The 23,462-nt window shown below is 39.8% G+C and overlaps 1 protein-coding gene across 5 annotated transcripts in view; it reads left to right on the top strand.

Annotated features, from left to right (window-relative positions):
* Nucleotides 1–23,462, top strand: part of USP32 (ubiquitin specific peptidase 32) — a 61,876-nt gene that overhangs the window by 23,578 nt on the left and 14,836 nt on the right. The window contains exons 5-16 of one of the 5 annotated variants that reach the window (XM_079325173.1): nucleotides 2,616–2,775; nucleotides 9,964–10,095; nucleotides 11,345–11,452; nucleotides 12,210–12,325; nucleotides 13,212–13,274; nucleotides 14,766–14,849; nucleotides 17,095–17,156; nucleotides 17,267–17,369; nucleotides 18,712–18,904; nucleotides 19,943–20,118; nucleotides 20,844–20,984; nucleotides 22,651–22,768. In XM_079325173.1, coding sequence (XP_079181299.1) covers nucleotides 2,616–2,775; nucleotides 9,964–10,095; nucleotides 11,345–11,452; nucleotides 12,210–12,325; nucleotides 13,212–13,274; nucleotides 14,766–14,849; nucleotides 17,095–17,156; nucleotides 17,267–17,369; nucleotides 18,712–18,904; nucleotides 19,943–20,118; nucleotides 20,844–20,984; nucleotides 22,651–22,768 — 1,456 coding nt within the window. Of the gene's footprint in view, nucleotides 1–2,615; nucleotides 2,776–9,963; nucleotides 10,096–11,344; nucleotides 11,453–12,209; nucleotides 12,326–13,211; nucleotides 13,275–14,765; nucleotides 14,850–17,094; nucleotides 17,157–17,266; nucleotides 17,370–18,711; nucleotides 18,905–19,942; nucleotides 20,119–20,843; nucleotides 20,985–22,650; nucleotides 22,811–23,462 lie in introns of all 5 variants that reach the window. The other 4 variants (XM_079325172.1, XM_079325176.1, XM_079325175.1 and 1 more) reach the window with 4 other exon arrangements.

The raw sequence follows: 23,462 nt of genomic DNA, 5'->3' as shown, positions 1-23,462 counted from the left end.
TCCTGTTTCACTGCTTGGAAACAGATCATTGCCCAATGGTAATCATGTCACCAGGTAAATTTAAATATTAATATTGCTGGTGGGAACTTAGTCATTAGTGTGAACGTTTTATTGCAATCAGGGAAGAAATCTAGAACACAGAGCTGAGAAGAAAGAAAATCTGCACCCTGGATTTAAAAATGCCTGACAGCTATGGCTGCTTCAAAATAATGATTTTATATTAATGCTTTTGTATTATTGTTCCTACCAGGAGCTACAACATTTAATTATGCTTTAGGTTGTTTGAGAGATATAATCTGGAGCTTCCTCTAAACCAGGGCATTGGTACTTAGCCATATTCATAGATGATTTTCTGACTCCAGGGATCCTGATGAATTTTCAGGGTTTTTTGCTTAGTTTGTTCTCACAGGACTGAGACCAGCAAAATGGAGACATCATTGTCCATTCCTCTGACAAAAGGATTGACCAGATTGACTGGAAGCTTGATTTGTGGCTATCAGTTTACTAAATTACTTCAGATTTTATTGTTCAGTGTTGGAGATGACTCTGGTTGTGGGCACTGCCTGAGCCAGACTGTGCTTGGCCCTGGTGTCCTGTTGGCTCTGGAGGCAGTGATTGCATTCCTGAGTCCTGGCTGGAATCATAAACCTGAGTCCACTGCAGCTTCTGGAGCTGACCCACAGTGCCATTTCCTATTTAGAATTTCCCATCAGTGTGGTGTGATGAATTGCACCCTACAAGTTAATTGCACTCTGTCCAAGAAATCCAGAAATACTTTATGAAGCCTTGCAGGAAGATGAGTATCAATCTGGGCTTCAGAGCATTTTCCTGTTTAAGAAAATGCTGCATATTGATTTTTCTTTTAAAATGAAAATAGTGTAATAACCCACTCAGCAGGATTTACTGGGCTCTTAATCATCCATGGTCATTGCTGGAGAGAGAAAGTTTAATGTTCCTGCTGTGGGCCTTCCTGCCTGCCTTATGGAGGATGGGTTTGATTTCAAGGGTGATGTTTGTAGGTACTTCTGTTCATCAGAATTATTGCATGTACTCAGCTAGAAATAGAAGCTTTTGAATATATCTGAGTTTTCCTTTTGTTTCTGAAATAAAGGGAAAAAATCCAGTGATAACTGCATTGCTCAAGTTCCATCAGAGTTCAGCTGAAATCATTGCTTGCCTCAAATGTTTTCTTCCTCCTGCCCAAAGTTTTTCTGTCTCTCCTCATTGTCCTTCCAGGGAAAGCTGGAGTTTTAATGACCCACCTCTTGCTGCCTTTACAAAGAGCAAAAAATAGAGGAAAAGGGTGGAACAGGGCTAAGAAAATGTTCTTTTCTCTTGATCCAAAGTTTCTGAGAAATGAAAGAATAAGAAATCAAAGTGAGGGTGGTGAGGCCCTGGCACAAGGTGCCCAGAGCAGCTGTGGCTGCCCCAGCCCTGGAACTGTCCAAGGGGTCCAGGGGTGGCACTGGATGGGCTTTAATGTCCCTTCCAACCCAAACCAGTTTGTGATTTGTTGGATGAAAATATAAAACTCTTTACTCTAGAAAAAAGAGGCATAAAAAGAATGAGTATCTGGAGCTGAAACAACCCCCTGCAATGGGAATAGGAAGCAAATGTTTCAGCAGTGCTGGTGATGAACCATTGCAGCAGCCTGGCAAAGGGAATATAGTGAATTTTCAATTTTCTGCACTTGGCACCTGCAGATAGTCCACGGCCAAATGCAAATTGTTGGATTCTGTAGAGATGTAATTCAGTGAAGTTTAATGGTCTGTGATATGAGGGGAGTTTAAATAATCAATGACTTGAAACCTCTTCCACTTTGCAGACCCCTGTTTGTTTCCCCTGGAGATGAGAATCTCCATATAATGAGTTTGTCTACTGATAATGGGTTTGCTTTTATTTGAGGTAGTTTTGTAGGTCCTGTAGAAATTAGTCTGCTGATCCCTATGGTTTCATGGCCACAGCTTGGCAAGGATTCAAATAAATGGTTTAAACAGCAGTGAAATTGTGTGAATGTGGAGTTTTTATGTATTCCTGAGCAGGGAATTTCAGGAGACACAGGGTGAGGAGATCCTGGCAATGTCATATTCACATTTATGCTCCACTGTGGGTTTTGGTCAGTAGGGGCTAAAAAGTCCACATTTTCCTGCAGTAATTAATCACAGCATTAATTATTCCTAAATCTGATTTTCTATGTTGTTTGTATACCTGCACAGATAGAACAGAATGTTTATGATTTTACAGCACCTGTTTTTTTTGCTGCAGCAGAGTTGGTATCTATAATAATACATTCAAATTCATCAAAATAACCTCTGCTGTTTTGAATTGTAAGTAACCATTTTTCTTTTCATCCCTTTCACCTGAGGTTCAGAGTAAATGAGTTTCCAAAGGCCACATTGAGTAGGTGGCTGAAATGCAGAGAGAACTGAAAGTTAATTTCCCTCCCATTGCTGTTTCAAAAGGAAAGGGAAAAACAGGCATGGCTCCAAGCAGAAAAATTACATTAGCACTTATTTTTCTAGGAGATTGTCCCAATTTTTTTGTTCATACAGCTGGATGGTTGCTGTTTACTGGCAGTGAGAATAACAGCTCCCATTTTCTGGTTTTCCTTGCAGGGTGAGAAGGTGAACTATGAGAAGTTCAGGGTTTGGCTGCTGCACAACAAAGATGCTTTCACCTTCTCACGGTGGCTGCTCTCAGGGGGAGTCTATGTCACCCTCACTGATGACAGTGACACCCCAACCTTCTACCAGACCCTGGCTGGAGTCACACACTGTGAGTAAAGGTGCTTCTTGTCCTGCACATCTTAAAAAAAAAATCCCTGTCTGAGTTGACAAAGTCATTCATTGAACCTCCCTGCTCTGCTGCGTTCGGCTCAGGGAGAGAAATTCCTTCTCTGAGCTCATCTGTTCTCTGCTTGCTGTGCTGTGATGTAAAATGTTGTGTACAAGGACACTGGGGTGTTATTTTTATGAGATAATAATGCTGAGGCTACAACACTTCTGTAGAAGTTTGCTACCAAGCAAGCTAAAAAAAAAAAAAAAAAAAATCTTCTGAAGCGGCTGGCTGGTAATACTGGGTTTATTTTTGGTCTTTATAGTGGGTTGTAAAACTACTGAGAGAGTTGAGAAAATAATATTTGTTTCAAAAATAAGTGTTACCTCTTAATTTACTTCTCCAGTAGAATAAATAATATTCCTGGCATGTGGTAACTAAGGAATTGTCTCCAGAAAAGAAGTGCTTCCTTATGTCTGTGTTCAGGTAAAAGAAGGAACAGCTGGTTTTTAAATTAAATTTAAAAACAAAAGGTTGATAAACAACTCTTGATGTATCAGTGTAATGCAGGCATCCATTCCATCCTGAGGATCCCTGGGAAAAGGGAGTTGTTGTGGGGGTGTCAGGGATTTGAGCAGTCTGGTTGTGTTTTATGTGGATTTTCCTCACTGGTGTCAGTGTGGATTTTAATCCCCCAATGAGTGGAATAAAGCATTACACCCTTTTATCCTCTTGGATTTAAATATGGCCATTCAAACTCCTTTCTGACCATCTGAAATGAAAATGCATCATCAAATCAGGAGTTTATGAGCAGGTAATTTATTTGCATTACATGAAAGGCTGCAGGAGACATTGAGGTTACAGAAAACCACTGAATATTCTGAGGTCTGCTAGACAAGGCAGAGAAAGAGGAATGTGGAAAAAAACCCCCAACCCTCTGAATGTTCTGGAGTTCAGCTCTGGGAAAGATCTTGACCTGTATCAAACTGAGATCTGCTCTTTTTTATGCTTTGAAATGGAAACTTTCAGAACAGTTTTTACTGGGCTTTTCACTGAAAGATTATTTATACTGAAACTGAGGTTTGGAATTGAAAAAAAAAATTTAAATTTAACAGCTACTGTTTTAGTAGATTGTATTTCATTTTTATTGTTATTTTCACTTCTAGTTTTGATATCCCTGTCACTGGTCCCATTGTGTCAGAGCTGGGATTGAGTTTTCCAGTGAATTCCAGAAATACATGTAGCTGATGTGATTATTGTCCACAGAATTGGAAGGTTCATGTCACAATTATATTTGGACCTCTAGATAAAATCAAATTTTACTGAATTCTCTTGTGATTTACCACAGTGTAGGAATCTCATCCAACAGATGCAAAACTAAGGAAAATGGAAGTGCTTGAGCACTTGGAAGTAATTTCAGCCTAATCAGGTCACTGCAAAGAGCAAGAAATTCAGTACAGAATTATTTTTAACGCAGCTGAATGTGTAAAACACTGAGAAAAATATTCTTAATATTTTTCCTGGGAGAATGGTTGCCTTTGGAAGGACCAGGAAGTGAAATCATGTTTGAGGCAAACACCACCATACAGAGAAAAAGGGAAAGGTTTCCACTTTCTTCTGTTGTGAAAGGCAAAGTGATTTGTGCCACTCACTGGTGCAGTGAGGAATTTCTCAGTCCTGCTGGATCTCCTGGCACAAAGCTCTGACCCCCTCCCCAGCCTTACCTCACACTCTGCTTCCCATCCAACTTCTTGGGCATTATGTCAGAGCCATGAAAAATGGCAGTGATAAAAATAGGGAAAGTTATTCCCTTTGATTTAGAAACAGCCCCCATTTCACTGCAAAGCATCAGTGACTCCATTTCAATTTGCTTAATGAGCCAGGCTATCAGGGAAACAAAGGAATACTAATTTTTTGTTTGTAAATAACATTTGTTTTGGTGTGCAGATGATTTTAATTACATTTCTCAACACATAATTAGAAATGAAATTTTAAAGTTACAGGAAGTTGCACACACTTGCTGCTTTTAATCAAATTTTGTTCCATCTCACTTAAATCAGAAATAGGAATAATTTTATTTGAAAGCTGCCAAAATAACTGGCCTTTGTTCCTAAAAAGGCAGTTTCAGAGATAAGAATTTGTCTTGCACCTGAGGAGTGAACAAATAGCAGTACTTTGGATTTTCTCAGTTCTCTAGTATGATCATATGCATTTAAATTTATTTGATACATATATATTTTTGAAGCTATCACATTGAACAGCACCATGGTACAGCCTGTAAATCCCACATTTCTGTCTCTCTGACTCAGGGGACACCTCATTGATTTCCTTCATTTAGCTGGAAATGTTTTTTCTGCTCCAGCATAGGTGTTGGTTGCCTTTTTCATGTGTCATTTTGGTGTGACTCAGTGTCATGCAATGGGCTGAAGCACTCAGATTTTCAGCCCTTTTCCATGGGAGAAATTATTCTGTTCATCAGGTTGCTGGTTTTGAACTGACAGAATGTTTAATTTGTACTTCTTTGTCATCCAGTTCTTGTGTCACTGAGTTCTGATTAAATAACATCCAAATTCCCCTTTGAATGGAAGAGACTCCTCTGTTGTCAGAAAAATTCATCCTGTTCTTTCTGACAGCTCTCACCCACCAAGGTGCAGTTATGACTGCAATCAGGACAAATAATTCTATTTTAGAACATACATTCATCACTCATTTAGTACAATAAATAAGAGAAGCCCTGGATAAGCAGGCAGGGTGGTTGGAATGGAAGAGGCAGTTTTTGAAACAGCACAAAATCCTCATGAAAGGAACAACTGGTGTGAGATCTGGGATTGTCAACTCTGTGGGAGGATGGAGATGGGAGGCTGGAAGGAAACTGCACTGAGGGGATCCCTTCCCTTAAAAAGCACTAAAAAAACTGCTGTTAAATCCATGTTCTGGAGCTGGGGCACCCACTCTGGCAGCAGGGATGTGTGGAAGGCACTCCAAGCCAATCCTGAAGAGTTTGGCTGTGTGAAAGCTGCTTTAAAGGGCTCCTGTCATCCTGTGCTGCCTTTCCCAAATGTGAATTGAGCTGCTGTGCTCTTGGCACCTCCCTGTTCCCACCCTGAGCACTGATAATCCCCATTCTGCTGGGTGATCATGTCTGACACACACAAGAATCTCTCTTTGCTATGATTTTAATATACACATACTCAATATGTGTTTGTTTTTAATTAGGAGAAGCACAAAGATGAAAGTCTGACAGCAGCCCAGGTCAATAAGTAAAAGCCTCGGTGTCACTTAATCTGTATTTTGCCACTTGTTATCCTCTTAGTTCCAGGCTATTTTATGTCTTGCAAAGCAGCTCTCAATCCCAGAGTCTTCTGGGGGTTAATTTGAAAGCCACAAAGGAGAGTTTTTAGTGTTTGGGCCATGAAGAGCCCTCCATGGCTGGGGTGTGCCTGGAGCACATCCTGGTGAACAGGGAAAGCATCCAAGTGCTGCTAAAATGTTGGGAATATGGTATGTTTCTGCTGCTGTGAGCCAGACAGGATTGTACCCATAGGTGGGTAAATATTCAATTTCTGTCATAGTGGAATACTTGGTGAATTCTGGTCCTATAAAGAGTTGTAATAAGAAGTGGCTGAAATGAAATCATGCTTGTAAATTTGTTTTCTAAGGCAGGTTATTCATGGCTTGATATCTGTGGAATGGTTTAGAGGGGTGTTTTGTGAGAGTGGCATTAAAATGTAATGTGGGGGTTTAGGGTTTATCAATGCCATGTACCTGCCTGTTAATCACTGTTTTCAATTAATTTTTAGTAGTTTTACAGTTTTAGATGATATTTTGACTGAAAATGTTAATTTGTTTTTCCTTTACAAGAAGAAGACTGTGCTTCAGTTGTACTTATGCCTCTGATTATATTGATCTAATTCTTAGAGAATTGAACCAAAAAAAATTATTCATAATTTCAGAGATCTGAAAGTTTTTTGTATTTCTAATGGGCAAGTGATGAGGGAGACATAAATCAGCATGTGGCAGTAAACTGCTTAAATTTCTCAGGTGCATCAGATCCATGTGACCTCAAATAATCATAACATGTATTTAATTACCAAAATGAATAATTACTTGTCCTAGAAAGCCTGTGTGTCCTGAGGTTTTGGCCTATATTTTGTATATAAAATACATCTAAGTAATTTGAATGAAAGCCCAGTTTATGCTTTGATATGATTTAAACAGACATTAAGGAAAAAAGTTTCTATTTTGAAAAGATAAAATCTTTTTTATCTGTCCAAAACCTCTGTGGAATATGGTGTTTTGTCATGCACATTGCTGTGTTTGGGTATTAAGTGTTGTGTGCCTTTCCCATGCTTCATTTAACTTCAGTAACAAATATGATTATGTGTATCATCATAAATTGCCAGAGATTTCTTTTTAGTTTGCACTCATGGAGGAATAGCTGGTGCACTGCATATCCTGAGACTGATTTACAAGATTATGTGCAAAAAAAAATCACTCTGAAGAAATCAAATTATGCAACAGCTGCTGCTCAGCTGCAGTTAAAGTTCCTGTGTGCTGCAATCCAATAAATCCTGCTCCCTTTTATCCACTGCAACTGGTGCACTGGGTACAGTTTGTTATAACTGTGAATGAGAAATATTCTTTGTCACATTTTTTACTCGTGGTTAACCTGATTTGTGTGAGGCTAATCAGTGCTAAGAATGTTATTTACTACTTGGTTTTACTTTCTAAAGTGTTTGGCTCTTGTGCAGAAAGTCAGCACACTGGGGCTGGAATAAAAATGTGACACTTGTGCTAACACTTCTCAGCTGTTCTTTTAAAGGTGATTATTTGAAAATTCTCTATCTTTGAGTGACCATTGTGTCAGTGAGCAGAAACACAGACAAGATAACCTTGCTTTTCTGAGATAAAATAATAAAAAAATGGAGTTACTGCTGTAGAAACACCTGTGAAGTACAATCAAATAAAATCAGAATACAACTGACTTCATTATAGGTATTTGAGAGTGGTTCTCTGGCAAAATATAATGTTCTTAATTGCTAAAGATAAATATTGCACCTGCCAGAGGAAGGTTTCTGCAGATTTACTCTTCAGTGAGGACAATTTGAGCTTCCTGCTGGCTTTTGAATATTCTCAGTGTTGCATCACTTGAAGAATGAAGTGCAGCTCACACATTTGTTATTCTTCCTACTTACAGAGGTGGATTAAAAGGAAGCAAAGTGATTTACATGGTCATGCACAAGAGAACATAAATAATTCTTTTGTGTTTGCTAATGAGAGCAGTAAGGTGGAAATGGAATTCCTGTAAATGGCAACACAACCTCCCCTCTCCCATTGTTTGGGAAGGGGAAGAGCCCTGGGACTCTCCTCACATCTGTGATATTTCTGTGTGCTGATCTTTCAAAAAATAACTCCTCTGTTCCACTTCCTTGATTTCTAGTGCAATAATATTCCTTTATAAATTTGGATTGCTGTTTCCTCATGTGTTGGGGACAGACTTTGAGTAGGGCCTGTGGTGATGGGATATGGGGTAAGGGGTTAAGGTGAGAGCAGATGTGAGGGAGAAAGTTTTTGTGATGAGAGGTGATGGATTCCTCATCCCTGGAAACATTCCAGGCCAGGTTGGATGGAGCAACCTGATCCAGTGGAAGGTGTCCATGGGGGAGGGTGGGGTGACCTTTAAAGGTCCCTTCCAACCCAAAAAACTTGGTGATTACAGCCCAGCCAAGAGCCAGGGGGTGGGAAAACAGATCAGGGGATTGATCCAACTGGGAAGGAGGGGAGAGGAGAAAGGAAATGAGTTTTTGTTGTGGATCAGCTCTTCTGTCCCTGTGTGGCTGCACAGGGGCTGGGAGTGATGCCTGGGGAGGCAGGGCTGGGGGTGTCACCTCTGTGGCTGCTCTGAAGCCACTCAGCAAAGGGACATTTGTCACTGATGTCACTTCTAAAAACACAGAAAACACAAACCTTTTCCACTCTTTCAGCTCCAGACACCTTATTCAGATTTTCCCACTGTTTCTGCTGAGGGTAAGGAGTTGTGTAAGTTTTGGTGCATCACTTGATGCTCCTGCTGGGTACCTACAACTGCTTCACACTCACTGCAGGTCACCTGAGTTACTCCTTAAAGTAAATTACTGAAATTACTGCCACTAATGACAGGAAAACAGGCAAAGAAATCAATAAAATCTCAATTTGACACAACTTTTTAGGCAGAACCCTTCTGTTCTTAAGCCTTACAGGATTATTATTGTTTCTGTGGACTAAACCAGGCCAAATAGCTCAAGTTAAACCTATTAGAAAACTGGCATGGATTTAAAGGCTCAGAACCATCTGGGAATGAGATCACACGTAGTGCTTCTTAATATAGACAGCTTTGTCATTACAGATCTATTTGAGAGCCAATTAATTGGCACTGACCTAAAGCACTGTTGTGACACACTTGCATATGTAAAAAGGTTAGGAGTATTGTTGGGCAGAAATTTAATCTTGTTTTTTATATGTGTATATATTTAATTTCAAGGGTAAAGGCATAAAGAGAACATTTGTATAGAATTTTTTTAAGGAACACATAAGTTCTTCTTCTGGCTATTTTTATCCATCCTTGCTTGTTTTATTTCTTGGGTTTGGGGTTTTTTCCCTCTTGTAAATTACCTTTAAAGTTCCTCTGCATTGTAGATTTGTGTAACCACTCCCCACTGGGATTTTACTTGGATTGTAAATAATTCTGTAGTATAAATAATAACATGAAACAAACTATTTTATATTTGGGGGAAAAAAAAAAGATGCTGACATATAATGTTTAAATGCCACATTAAAATTTAGCCTTATTAATTTAGCATTGTTACTGTATCGAAAAATGAAAAATTTCAAATAGGAGTTTGTTAAGGGCAGCCCAATACTACATAATTTTCATAAAAGACTTCTATTGCTTTATTTTAAATGCTACTTCACATCTTTTTTGAGGATATAAATACTGAATACTTGGGAAAATAAGACACTGCACATATAATCTGCCTGTTCAAATCACCAAAAAGAAACAGGTGAAAAATGAAGAGGCTCAATCAGCGGGAAAAGTTAATTTCTGTGTTTCTACACACTTGTGGTGTTATTGATGATGAACTCCTCGATGGTGAATAGAATACTGTGGACAAAGAAAGTGATTTTGGTTTCTTTTTGTTGCTCATGCAGTGGAAGAATCTGACATCATCGACCTGGAGAAGAGATACTGGCTGCTAAAAGCTCAATCGAGAACTGGACGCTTTGATTTGGAAACTTTTGCCCCCTTAGTGTCCCCCCCAATCCATCAGTCCCTGAGTGAAGGTATGGAATGAGAGCAGGAGGAGCCTCTGCTGCTCCTGATGGCTTCAAAAGTGTCTGTTCTGAAATGTCCTTTAAGCTTGAAGGGCAAAGTAACTTCACTGAGTTCTGAAAAATGGGAAAAGAGCCCCAAGAAATCTCTGTTTGTTGGGAAACCTGGAATGCTGAAGGAGGTGTTGCATTCTTAGATTTTATTAGAAGCTGCCTTGTAGTTGCTTAATTTTTTTTTCTTAAGATTCTGTAAAGAGAAAATAAGCTGCTGGCTCTCAATGAGAGAAAATGGAGCATTTTTAAACTGACCATTGGGAGTTTTATCTCTTCAATGACAGCTCAGTGTGCAGGTCAGCTGTTGTAGCATGCAGCCAATAAAACACTCCTCCCTAACAGTGTAAATTAAGGAAGATTTTATTCAGGAGACTCACTCAGGAGATTTGTAGGTTGTTATTTCTACTGTCAGCCAAACTGGTCTGTCCAGTTGAAGCCACTCTGGTAATAACTGGAGGTTGCAGTTGTTCAATTGCCATTTGCTGCATGACGTGAGGACACCCAGGGACATTCCACTTGCACTCCAGTTCTGGTCTGCACTCCTGGAGTGACAATTTTTTTATCTCCAAAAAGTTGGCTTTACTGATAAGTGGCTGCAGTAAGTAACAAATGGGAAATTAACTGCTAGGATAAAAAAAATCAGAATTTATGTCCAGTTCTGCTGAGATGTGTCCCCACATCCTTTTGTTTCTGAGTGTGTTTTATCTGCTCAATGATTTAAACTTACACAGCTGGGGGAAAGCTTGAATGGTTTCTAGTCATTCTTTATTGCTAAAAAAATAGTTCTGGGATAAATAATGCTGAATGATTTGAACTCTTAAATATTTAGAGGGCTGGTAACTACAGCTCTTAACTCAGGGCTGAGTTTGCAGTGAAATTCAGGGATTTCCACTGGAATTTCTGTTGGAAGTTCTGGCCATACTGGTTCAGCCCCTCTCTAAATCAGTCATGCCAAGGAGGGTGTGAGGAGCAGGCAGCTGTTCAGAATTCCTGATTTCCTCCCCACCCCTGTCTGCATCAGCCATCCCTGCAAGATCTCATTCACCTTTAAATGGTCTTAGTAGTGCTTAATTACCTTTATGACACTTAATGAGAATAAATGAGAAGTGTTTGTACTTCTCCTTGCCCATGTTCCCCATTAACCCCTTGTGGAGGTGCTGGTGGCTCTCTCAGGTGCTGTAACAGGAGATGCTTTTGTGGTTTGCAGGTTTGTTTAATGCTTTTGATGAAAACAGAGACAATCACATAGATTTTAAAGAAATTTCCTGCGGGCTCTCAGCATGTTGCAGGGGACCCTTGGCAGAGAGACAGAAGTGTAAGTATGCAAAATTTAACTGTTAATTTGGGAGTTTTTCAGTTTGAGGTTTAGTTGTTTTCCCCCTTTGAGATTCTTTTACCACTGAACAAATCTGTGAAATGTGTCTTTTAAAAAGTAGAGGAATTTTAAATATCAAGGTTTCCCTTTTATAAAGGATGATTAGACCTAATTCCATGTATTTTACAACTTATCAGTCATTTCATGTAAATTATCTAACTGGGGAAAAACTACATTTCAGAAGTTATTTTTGCAGTGTTCTGCATTTTGAGGCAGAGTTGTGTATCTCAATATAGAAAGTGCAAACACTTAGCTACTCATTATCTATAATAGAAAACAAATGTCCTATTTGATTGTCTTGTGGTAAAGAGCATGTTGTGGCTTTTCACTGCCCAGTTCCCAGCTGGCTCCCTGCAAGGTTCCTGTGTTTTGAAACACTTTTTCTTCCCTACTTCTCCAAAACCCACATTGTTGTAACTTCCAAGCTGTAATTCCCTGGAAATTTCTGGATGCACATATGTTCCCTGCTAGGTCCCATCAGCAAGCCCAGCAGAGGGACTGCAGGAATCTGGATTGGAATTGATGAAACACAGCTGCTCCATTTCCTCACCTCCACACGTGCATCCCCCCCTGGCAGAGCTGTCAGCACTAAATCAGCTGCTCAGGGCTCTGCAGGCTTAGGGGCTGCAAGGAATAAAGAAAAAAAAAAAGACTTGTGGAATGGTTCTAACAGTAAAGTCATTTCCTTTTTCCTCAGTTTGCTTCAAGGTGTTTGATGTGGACCGGGATGGGGTCTTGTCTCGCACCGAGCTCAAGGACATGGTGGTGGCACTTTTAGAGGTCTGGAAAGACAACAGGACAGACAAAATACCTGTGAGTGCTGTCTGGGGTTGTTTCCTTCTGTTTCCTGAGCCAGCCTTCCAAAGGAGGAGTGTACATCTTGTTTGGGTGGGGGTCAGTGAGGTGCAGGTTCTCCTGAGCCCTCAGCTGGGTGGGGGACAGGTGGCTGTGCCTTGCCCTGCAGAGATGTCACCTGGCCCAAGCACAAGGTTTGGTGAGAATGTGTGTTCTGACCTGTCCAAATCTCAAGGTTTAGTCAGAATGTGTGTTCTGACCTGTCCACATCTCAAGGTTTGGTGAGAATGTGTGTTCTGACCTGTCCAAATCTCAAGGTTTAGTCAGAATGTGTGTTCTGACCTGTCCACATCTCAAGGTTTGGTTATAATGTGTGTTCTGACCTGTCCACATCTCAAGGTTTGGTTATAATGTGTGTTCTGACCTGTCCACATCTCAAGGTTTGGTTATAATGTGTGTTCTGACCTGTCCAAATCTCAAGGTTTAGTCAGAATGTGTTTTCTGACCTGTCCAAATCTCAAGGTTTGGTCAGAATGTGTTTTCTGACCTGTCCAAATCAAAAAGTTTGGTTGGAATGTGTGTTCTGACCTGTCCAAATCTCAAGGTTTGGTTATAATGTGTGTTCTGACCTATCCAAATCTCAAAGTTTGGTTATAATGTGTGTTCTGACCTGTCCAAATTTCAAGGTTTTTTTAGAATTTGTGCTCTGATATGCCCAAAGCTCAGTGGTTTGTCTCTAATGTGTGTTCTTTCATATAAAAACAGCTACAAAAGCACAGCTTTTTGTCTGGGAGCCCTTGGTTTGAATTACTGAGAGTTTCCAGCATCTCCTATAGTTTTATTTTTATTCTGAGCACATCCTGCTGGGAGACTTTAACTCTGATTTCTAATCCTTTTGTTGAAGGAGTTGGACATGGGTTTGTCTGAAATTGTGGAAGATATTTTACATGTGCATGATAACACAAAGGTAAGAATTTGCTGTTCTTTCCTTGCCATTTTTATACCCCAGTATCTTCAGTTTATTTATAAAGATGTGCTTTCTTTAGAGCAGAGATGTGTCAATAAAAGAATCTTTTTCAAGTAATGTCAGTTTTCCATTAAAATTTACCACGTTGTTCTGTGAAAGAAAGAACATATTTGAATTTTATAAGCCATTTTAATACATGAAGCTAAACCCAAAATGCATAACCAGATGAAATTAATTGAAAGCTTGCACTGTCTGCAAGGCTCTGCTGTGCATAACTAATACCAGTTTTAAATCTGATGCTTGACTTCTGTTCTGGTGAAACCGTTCTTTGTTTCCTGTTAAAATTGATCTTGAGGGAAAGTGCAGAAGTTTATCTTATATTTTATGCTCTGTCAAGACACATTATCCTCCTATGGGGGCATCTGTCATGACACAACAAAAAAACCTTGGTAGTTCATATTGTGCTTTAAATGTAGCTGGGTATAAATCTGGAATCATCTGCAATTCTCCTCCTTGCTCTTTGGAAATTTGGAGATATCCACAAAAAATATTGTGGAAGTTGCTTCCATTATTTCTTCCTTTGCTTCGCTAATTGGGAAGGGTGTCTGGAAATGATAAATAATTTATGAAAAACTATAAAGAATGTCTAGAAATGCTTAATTATGTGTTTGAGTAGCTGTCTTGAGGGCTTGTACTGCAGCAAAGTGGTGGGCAAATACTTTATTGTAATTCTTTAATTACCAAAGCAGTGCAAATTGTGGCTTCTCTCAGCTTCATCCTTTGAGGTTTTTATTGTTTGGCTTCTTAAAAAAATATAGTTTATAATCAGCAGTTCTGATTCAACAAAGAGTTAAAAAAGAAGACTTCAGAATATTTTTGTAGTGGCATCATCAGTGTGGTGCTGGAAAGAGCTGATGGTGCAGTAATTACATCAATTATTTAACCTCTTTTCTTATGTTAGCTTTGACCTGGGTTAACTCTGGAGAAAATGGTCTGTAAGGAGAGGCAGAGTCACTGCCAGTGCTGTAAAACTGGCTCAGAATTCTATTGCCAGATTTAAAAAAAAATCAGATTGATCCTTCAGTGAATCAGAGCCCCCTGACATGGTCAGTGTTACATCACTGTGACCTGGCAGGTGCTGAGGAATTCATGGGATTTGTGTTGTGGGTGAGGTCACAAGGCCTGGGTGACCCAACCTGGTTTTTCTGAGCTCTCAGAGGAGGGTGCAGGTGCAGGACACTGGGTGTGAGTGATGGAAGTTCCACACTGAGCTCTGCTCACCCTCTGTGCTCTGAGCTGTTCCATCCTCTACGTTCCCTGTGTTATGCTAAAACTGGAATTTTTTTCTTTCACTGGATCAAATAGTGCTAGATGCCAATTTTCATGGAATCCCTGGTTTTGTCATGCCTGGCATGGGACAGGTAGTGAGCATTTTACCAGCACCAGGTTCATGTTTTGATGGTTTTTCTTTCCCCTTCTCCTCCCTCCCAGCTTGGCCACCTCACTCTGGAGGACTACCAGATATGGAGTGTGAAGAGTGCTCTTGCCAATGAATTTTTAAATCTGCTTTTTCAGGTATGTTTAGGGGAAATCTAAGGTTGTAATTTACAGTAATTAACTGCTGAGCTTTCTGCATGGCCATGAAGTGCAGCATCAGCATTTATGTGCACAGGAGGGGATGTGGCTTTGCAGCTCTGGGCTCCTTGGCAGAAAGATTCTCTCTTTGATTATTGCCTCTTGCAGTGCCTGCAGATGCCTAAAGCCTCATCTATTCAAGAGAACCTGCTCAGAAAATGAAGTTTCAAGTGCATCAGCAATTTTATTTTCCATTAGACAAAGGCTGGGTTTGAAATTATTTTTGTGGCAAATCTTTGCCGAGAAAGTAACCCAGGGAATGAGAAAAAAAATCTAATTTTTTCCCTTTACATTTTACAAGCAGTTTCCCTTCACATTTTCTGTTAAGGGCCTCTAAGGTACCTCTCATTGCTTCCTTAATGAAGCAGTCCTGGAAAGCTGGGCTATCCTCTCACTGTTCACTTGCAGAAGCTGAGGATTAAGTAGGTGCTGAATTGGGTTTTAATTGAGCTTGAATTGGATTTTTCTAAATCCTTGAAAGCCATATTTTCACTCTGGCTCTCTTTGTGCAGAAAATAACCCTCAAAGATATTTTCATCCACTGCAGTTTGTTCTTTACCTGTTTTCCTTTGAGGTTGATACTTGGAGTTTAAATTACAATACCAATAATAATCCTAATTGGCCCATGACTACTTTATAAATTGCATTTTGGATGATGCTTTCCCAAGAGCTTCAGGGTGACTGAGTGAGAGTATCCTGAGGCCACCAGCTACAGCACAGCTGGAAAGAATAACACCAGAAAGTTCTTCAAATTCATTTAATCTCTAATTACATCAAGTTTGCTGAAGTTGCAACCTTCTCCAGAAGGGCTGTCTTTATTTTTGGCCTGTCTGGCATCAAATATCCCCTCATAACTAAATATTGATGAACTAACAAATATCCCTGCAATCTTGACAGTGAATGAATGAAGATGTAATAAATCTGTCTTAATGCTGATTACACATCACCAATGTTGCACATTGCTCATTGGGAGTCTCATTTACAATGTGGTTTTTTTTTCCTCCTGGCATAGCTGCTGTATTTTCATTTTAGATTTTATTTTTTTTTTTTCTTTATAACTTTATCACGTAAAGCACAGGGCAGAGTCTGCCATTGATTTATCTGAGCATTTATTTGAGGTGTCATGTGCTTCAGAAAAGCCAAATATTCTGAGTGGAAAGCTTGTCAACAAATGGGTTTGTTTGCAGAGGGGTTGGTTTATCTGAAGAATCTCATTTTAGCTCAATGCCACACAAATTTAAAAAGAAACACCAGACCCAGCTGTGTTGTGTGTGCTGGGAAATCTGTTGCTTCCCCCTGGCTAATGGCCTTTGTTTCATTCAGAATGTGATATGGTCTCTCTCCCTGTAATATAAATTTAAATAAGACATCTTAGGAGTGATTAGAATTCTCCAGCTGAGATAAAAATGGATAGTCTCAAAAGAGACATAAGGAGGAGCCTGTGAATCATGGGGTGAGCAGCAAAAGCAGCTGGGAGGGTCCTGAGAGCCCTTCCCTGCTCTCCTCACCCCCTGTCCAGCTTGACTGGGAAAGGAGGCACAGAGGAGCCTCTGACACTGGTTTGTACTGGGAATGAAACCCCACCCAGGCCAGGCAGGACAGGGGCCTTTGCCTTTGAGTTCAGTTTAAAACTAAATTTAAAGAAAGAGAAAAATAGCAGCAGACCTGCAGAGAGTGGCCTGCACTTTGCAGAGAGGGTTTGGCTGTGCTTTGGGGTGGCTGCTCTGCTTTGAAATTCTCCCTCAGCTCCTCCAGTGATTATTTCCCTCCCAATCCTATCCAGAATTGCTCATTCCCAGCTTTTCCCCTTTCAATGTTTTTTTAATTTTTAGTTCATTCTCTTCCAACCACTTGTACTTTCCCAGTTCCTCATTCCCTCTCTCCAGCACACCCAGAAATCCTGATTTGTGCATCTGACCCATGTCAGTCCTGTGATCTGTCACAACCTGAGAATCATGAAAACTGCTTTTCTCTTCCTCTTCATATTTCTCTTGGGGCATTCTTGGTGCTTTTATCTCAACAAGGGGAACAAGCTGGGAATCTCACAACTCAAAAGACATTTTTTATTAGTGATTTATTTGATTTTAAGTAACCTTAGTCCATTATTAAATGATGAAAAGTCTCATCTGAGTTGGGATTTTTTGCTTTTATTTGCCTGTTAATAAGAATTTCTTTCTTTCTCCAGGTGTGTCACATAGTTTTGGGACTACGACCTGCCACCCCAGAGGAGGAAGGACAGATTATTAGGTGTGTGCTTTGCTCAGAAGCTGAAATGGCTTCCAGATCCACCTTTTAATATTTTCAAAATAACTGGAAATTCCCAGTTTGAGCTAAAAATTCCCATTCTCTCAATGCAGAGGCTGGCTGGAAAGAGAGAGCAGGTATGGCCTCCAGCCAGGGCACAACTGGTTTCTCATTGCTATGCCCTGGTGGCACCAGTGGAAAGAATATGTCAAATATGTAAGTAGAATAATAATAATAATATTAATAATAATATTCTATACTGAAGAAGTGATTTCTTGTCTTTCTGAATGTGTTGATGGCAAAAGCAGTGTGGAGGAAATGACTGCTGAGCCAATAATGCTCAGAATTGAGCATCTCCTGTCTCTTGGTGGAAAATAATTGTTCTGCTGAGTCATTGTTATGTGAGGAGCTTTGCACTGTAATTTCATTAAATTCTCATCTCTTTCATCGTTCCTGCATCTCAAAATATTTTTTGAATAAAACCCATGCTCACAGGAGCATTTCTTTCAAGTCTTCTGATCCATCTGATAATAAAGCTGCCCACTTTGGGTTTCACTTGGCCACAAATACACTCAGAATTTTCTGGACAAAGGAGGAAATTGGTATAATTTGCTTTAGAGGCACTGACAAAAACAGTCTAATACCCAATCAAAGGAGTCCTACTAAAACTTTATAGATGTAGAGTGCTCTTTAATATCCTTTAGTTAAAATATTTAAGTAAAGCACAACTAAGTTCTACAAAATACAGAATAATTAATAAATCTAATAACATTTAATTGGAGGTAAATATTATTTGCAGGCTAATGAAGTGAAATAAACCCCTCAAAAGAGTTTTTATACCCTGATAAGTAATCATATAAGTACTTGATTTATTTTATAAAAACAAATAGCTGGAAGTAGTCAGAAAACTGCAGTCTGTGCATTAACTAACCTTGTAATGACCATTATTCTTTGTGCACAGTGAATTGGCCAAATGAGGGTTTAAATGCCAGAAATGCCAGGTAATTTGATCCTCAGCCTGCTGTGAGTGCTCAGATGTGCACAGGATTCCATCCCTAATCCTTTGCATAATGGCACAAGGCCATTACTCACTGCACTTGTCAAGCAAAAGCAAAAAAACCACCAGAATTTCTGTGAAAATGCTGCAGGTTTGAGGGGAAAAATGTGGTTTTTGTTGTTGTGCTTGCTGTTCTCATTTAACAGTGCAAACTTCAAGTCTTCAGATATTTACAGCCTGTAATTTATTTGCAGCTGTAAATAAATGTATTTTATTTACAGCTGTTTAAAACCAGGTATATTGTATCTAGGTAGGTAAAATAACTATGGACTTCTGACTCTGTGCAGAATGATTTATTCAATTGTTTTAACAATTTTGGGAATTTATTTCTGCTGGTTTTTTTTTTTTTTTTTTTTTTTGCTGGTACATGCAAAAAGCATTTTTTATTCAGGAAATCTTGTGAAAAATGAAACAGAACTGTGAATTTTTGGTGGCTGTTTTGACTTAACATGTCTTTGATCATGGCTCATAATTAACTTTTCTATTTCTTCCCAACTCTAGGATGCAAACCCAGTTGTGATAGAGCCTTCATCTGTCTTGAGTGGAGGTAAGAATCCCCTGGTAGCTGCTGCAGCCAATACCCCAGAACAGGGAGAAGACAAAATGGGAGGTCTTAATGACTTCAGTGCACCAGAAGAAAAGTTTTCAGATAATATTTCCACTGCCTCAGAAGCCTCAGAGTCCACCAGCAGCAGTAAGCATCTTATTTCCTTGGAGGTTTAATGTAGAACAACTTTTGGGAAAACTGCATGGACCCCTCCAGCCAGAGAGAGAGAGCTTGGATTGCAGGATTTTTAGGATTTTTTTAGTCTGTGGTGGCTAAACACAAAGTCTGGTTTAACAGCAGTTCATCTGTTGTGCTGGGATTAATTTCCAGAATTATTTTCAAGGGTTTTTTTTGTCCAGTTGTTTATTTTCTGAGTGGATTTTCCCCCCACTTTCACATGAAGTTGTTTTAAGCTGGTTGATCCTATACTCTGCCATGCAGTGAGAGTAAAAAGAGGGAAGAAGCAGCAGAAAAACATGAGGAAAAGCACAGTTGTAATTTTACAGGGTATGTGATTTAAATTTGAATGTGTTTCTGCAGATCCTTAGAGCCATCTTAGTGAAAGAAGAGATTTTAGTCCTGATTTTCAATGAGTTCTTGTGAGAAATGGAGATATTTTTTTTTCTTGTGAGGTTGCATCTGATATTTTAAAATCATAACTTCAATTGAAATTAGGTAAATTACTGAGATTTTTTTGGAGGGGGTATATGGCTTGGGGGAAACAAAGAGACAAAGGTTCTTTATTTTTATTTTTATTGAAATTTCCATTTAGTTCTGCATGACCAAAGCAGCTTCTATAAAACCATTTGCCTTTTCAAGGGAAAATAAAACAAGGTATTATTGGATATATCTCCAGTTCTGTATATGAGTTTTTTAGGAGTTTGATATTCAAACATCCAGATAACAACTAAATGCTCACCACATTTGCTCACACAAAGCTGTTTCAGAGCAGTGTTTGTGTAATCATGAATCTAAAATATATAAAATATAAAATCATAAACCCCTTTCTGAGAGATAACAGCTTTATCCCTGTGGAGGTGGAGGAGTTGCATGTTGCACTGCAGGATGAAGTACAGCAAACTCAATATTTTTTAAAAGAAGGATACAAGAGTGTAACTCATTCCTTTGTGGTTTATAGGATCAGGAACTGAATTCTTTCTGGTTTTTCTCTTGCTCTGTGCTCAGATACTCTGTACCCTGGCACCCCAGGCTCTGAGGTGAGCTTTGCAAGGCAGCACAACACTTCAGACAATAACAACCAGTGTTTCCTTGGATCCAATGGGAATTCTCTGCTGCAGCTGAACCCCCAAAAACCAGGAGCTATTGATAACCAGCCCCTGGTGACCCAGGAGCCAGTGAAGGTAAAGCAGCCAAGGCATGCCAATAGAGGAAAAACATATTTTAGCTTTCTTTTATCACAGCTTTTTTATATTGTTTTTTTCAGCTTAATTCTGAATTAATGCTGCTCTGTCATACAGCAAAATTTCAGTTTCTTACTCTTATTTTAAGAGGGGAAAAATTGTGTTCTGCTCCTAAGGCTGCTCTTGTGTTTTGTGAGAAAAGAAACCTTCAAAATATTCTTACAATTGGAAAAGTGTTTATGAAAAGATAGCTTGCAGCATTTAATGTAAAATACTTTGACAATCAAACACTTCAGCATTTCCATCTAAATATGAATTTGCTGCTGTTACATAACAATACAGTAAAACTGATAGTTTTTGTCCTATGAGTGCAAATAGAACATGAAACACAGACCAGCAGCATCAGTGCTGGGCAGAGATGGGATTTTTCTATTCCAAGTTGTTGGAGTAGGTGACACAAGAGCAAAACACATGAATTTTGTACTGCACAAGCTTTTAGAGAAACAATAAATAATGAGACTTGAACATTAATTACTGTTACATTTAACTACCATCTCAGTGTGAAAAGCAGCTGCTAATTGTTACTTAGAAGTCTTTCAATAATTAAAGAGTGTTCTGTGTTCATGAACTGAAATCATTGTGACCATGTACTAATTTCTCCACTTCAGATGAGACAAAACCCTTTTTTTTTTTTTTTTTTTTTTTTTTTTTTTTTTTTTTTAAAGGCTGCATCATTAACTATGGAGGGTGGAAGGCTAAAGAGATCTCCACAGCTGGTGGAAGGGAAGGACTATGTCATGGTGCCAGAACCAGTTTGGAGAGCACTTTACCACTGGTATGGAGCAAACCTGTCCTTGCCCAGGCCGGTGAGTTGTGATTTTGGACACTTTTTAACAACCAAATTTGTCCAGTGGCACCAGGTAACCTCTTCCAGCCATCTCCTACTTCATCCTGTGTCTTGAAGAGCAAACTGGGATAAAACAGCCTCCAGACTGGGCCTGGGTGGAAAGCTGGGGCTGTTTAGCTGGAGCTTTGCAGGACAGTGCCAGGAGCTCTTGCAGCAGGGCAGAAGTTCTGCTGGTTTTTGCTAAAGCTCACCAAAGTAAACCTGAGGACAGTTTAAAAGGATTGGCATCAAAACTCTCATCTTTAAAAGCTGAGATACAGCTAGAAAGTTATAAAATGGAAAGCTTTGAGAACCTGTTTCTTCTCTCTGACAATTTCATAAAATGGGGAGAAGGCAACAATTGCTCCTTCAGGCTCAGCATCACACAAACACAAAGTGCAGAGTTTGGGAAGAGCTCAGAATGACTCAATTGGTGAGTCCAGGACAGAGAACAGGCCAAGACTCTTCAGAGTGGCTGCTCAGGAGCACCTGGGAGCTGGAGCTGCAGGATTCTGCTCACTTAGAAACACTGGGAACTTCTTCAATTTCTCTGGAGTGTATTTATTCCACAGAGTGGCTGGTTTGTGCTCTGTCAGGTAGTCCCTTGTAGGAGATGCACTTAAAAAAAAAAAGATATGAGGGGTTTTTTGTGCTGGTAGCAATAGATTTGTGGTGGTTGGTGTCACAAACATTCAGTGTCACAGATGGGAGAGGATTATCTCTATGATTTTTGACAATTTGGTCTGTTGGCTCTAGTGCATACAATTATTTTACAGGGAAAAATCACTGGCTTCTTACCTCCTCCCACACTTTCTCCATGGAAACAAACACCTTTCATGATCCAGAAAAGGCCACATCACTTTATACACAAAGTAATGTGCTTTTTTTCCCTCAGAAAATGTCACACCATTGTTTTTGTTATAGCTGAAGTTGAATATGTGGCACTTCGGTGTGGTTTGTTCCTTCTCACAGCTTGAGCTGTTTTCTTCTGCTTCACATGGTCACAAAAAGACTGAACATTCCTTCCATTTCTGGTTGTATATTTGGGCAGATCTGGATGGCAAAATCTTTGTAGATATGGGGCTGGAAAGCTGCAAAATATGTTTTGGGGGTAATTTCAGCTTTTTCTGTCAATGCAGCAAAATGTAACTAAAGTAGGTTGCAGCCTGTCTGTACATTATGAAGGTTTTAAGTCAATCTTGTGGTTCACAGAGTTCAAACCAAATGTCTTATCCTGCATTTGTCAGTTCTTTCAACAACTGTGAAACTTTTATGTGGAAGTATTACACACTGAGTGGAATTAATGAGGTTCATTGTGGATTCATGTATATTCCAGGAATTATAAAAATATCCTTTCCATGGTGTGGTGCATAGAGTGATGCTGCACTAAATAAGTTGTTTGCTTTTGACAACCTGCAGCTAATAAGCTCCAAAAAATGCTTAGGAATCAGGAAATTGTCATTCCTGGGGATATTTACCTAAAACCCCACGAGAAGTTCGGATTTTTTGTCTCCTCATCAAAGAGTTTAGTTTTTAAATAATTTAATCACTTTTTAATGATTGAATCACTCCTGTTGCTATTGCTGTTCCTTCCACATTTGCCAAGTGATTCTCTGAGATATTCCCAACCTTTTTTTTTTTTGCAGGTGATCAAGAACAGCAAGACCAACGTGCCCGAGCTGGAGCTGTTCCCCCGGTACCTGCTGTTCCTGCGGCAGCAGCCGGCCACACGCACCCAGCAGTCCAACGTCTGGGTCAATATGGGTATGATGAGCCTCAGAATGTTCCCTCAGCATTTGCCCAGAGGTAACTTAAGAATGCAGCAAGAACCATCACCACCCCCTGTGCAGTTTCCAGGCCAGCCCAGGCTGGGGGAGCTTCCTGCGCCGCGCTTGTGCTCCAGCTCGATCGGCAGCGTCCAGGCCTTTCCTGCTGCTCTCTCCTCCAAGGAAGAGGCAGCAGGCAGCATTTGCAGGCCTTTCCCCTGCCCTCTCCTCAAGGGAAGAGGCAGCAGGCAGCATTTGCAGGGAAATGAGTTGATTGCCACTGTTATGGGTGAGCTGGGAGTGAGAAATGAGAGCTGCAGAAGCTGAACTGATCCAAAGAGTCAGAGCTGGGCATCCCCGTTCTGGGAGTGATCCCTGCAGCCATGGAATAGGTGCCTCTGTGCCTCTCTGATAGTGCAGTGGCACAATAAATTCAATTAATGCTCAGCCAACTGCTTCTAAGTTACTTGGGCAGCTGGGCTTTGATGCCCAAAATTATTTAATGCTCTTTAGAGAGCGATGAAATGAATGGAATATGAAGACCATTATTTGATGTAGTTCAAGAAGACAATTAAATACCAAGTATAAACACTCAGCTAAAATCTCTTTGTCATAATTGTGGTGGTAATGCTCACCAGAAGCTTTTACAAGAGTAATCTTTAGGTTGTGGCTTCACATCCAGCTGAGGTGTT

The sequence above is a fragment of the Erithacus rubecula genome (genome assembly GCF_903797595.1).
Source record: "Erithacus rubecula genome assembly, chromosome: 22".
In the NCBI taxonomy this organism is placed as follows: Eukaryota; Metazoa; Chordata; class Aves; order Passeriformes; family Muscicapidae; genus Erithacus; species Erithacus rubecula.
The sequence above is the reverse complement of the archived record's forward strand: the minus strand, read 5'-3'. Positions and strand labels throughout refer to the sequence as shown.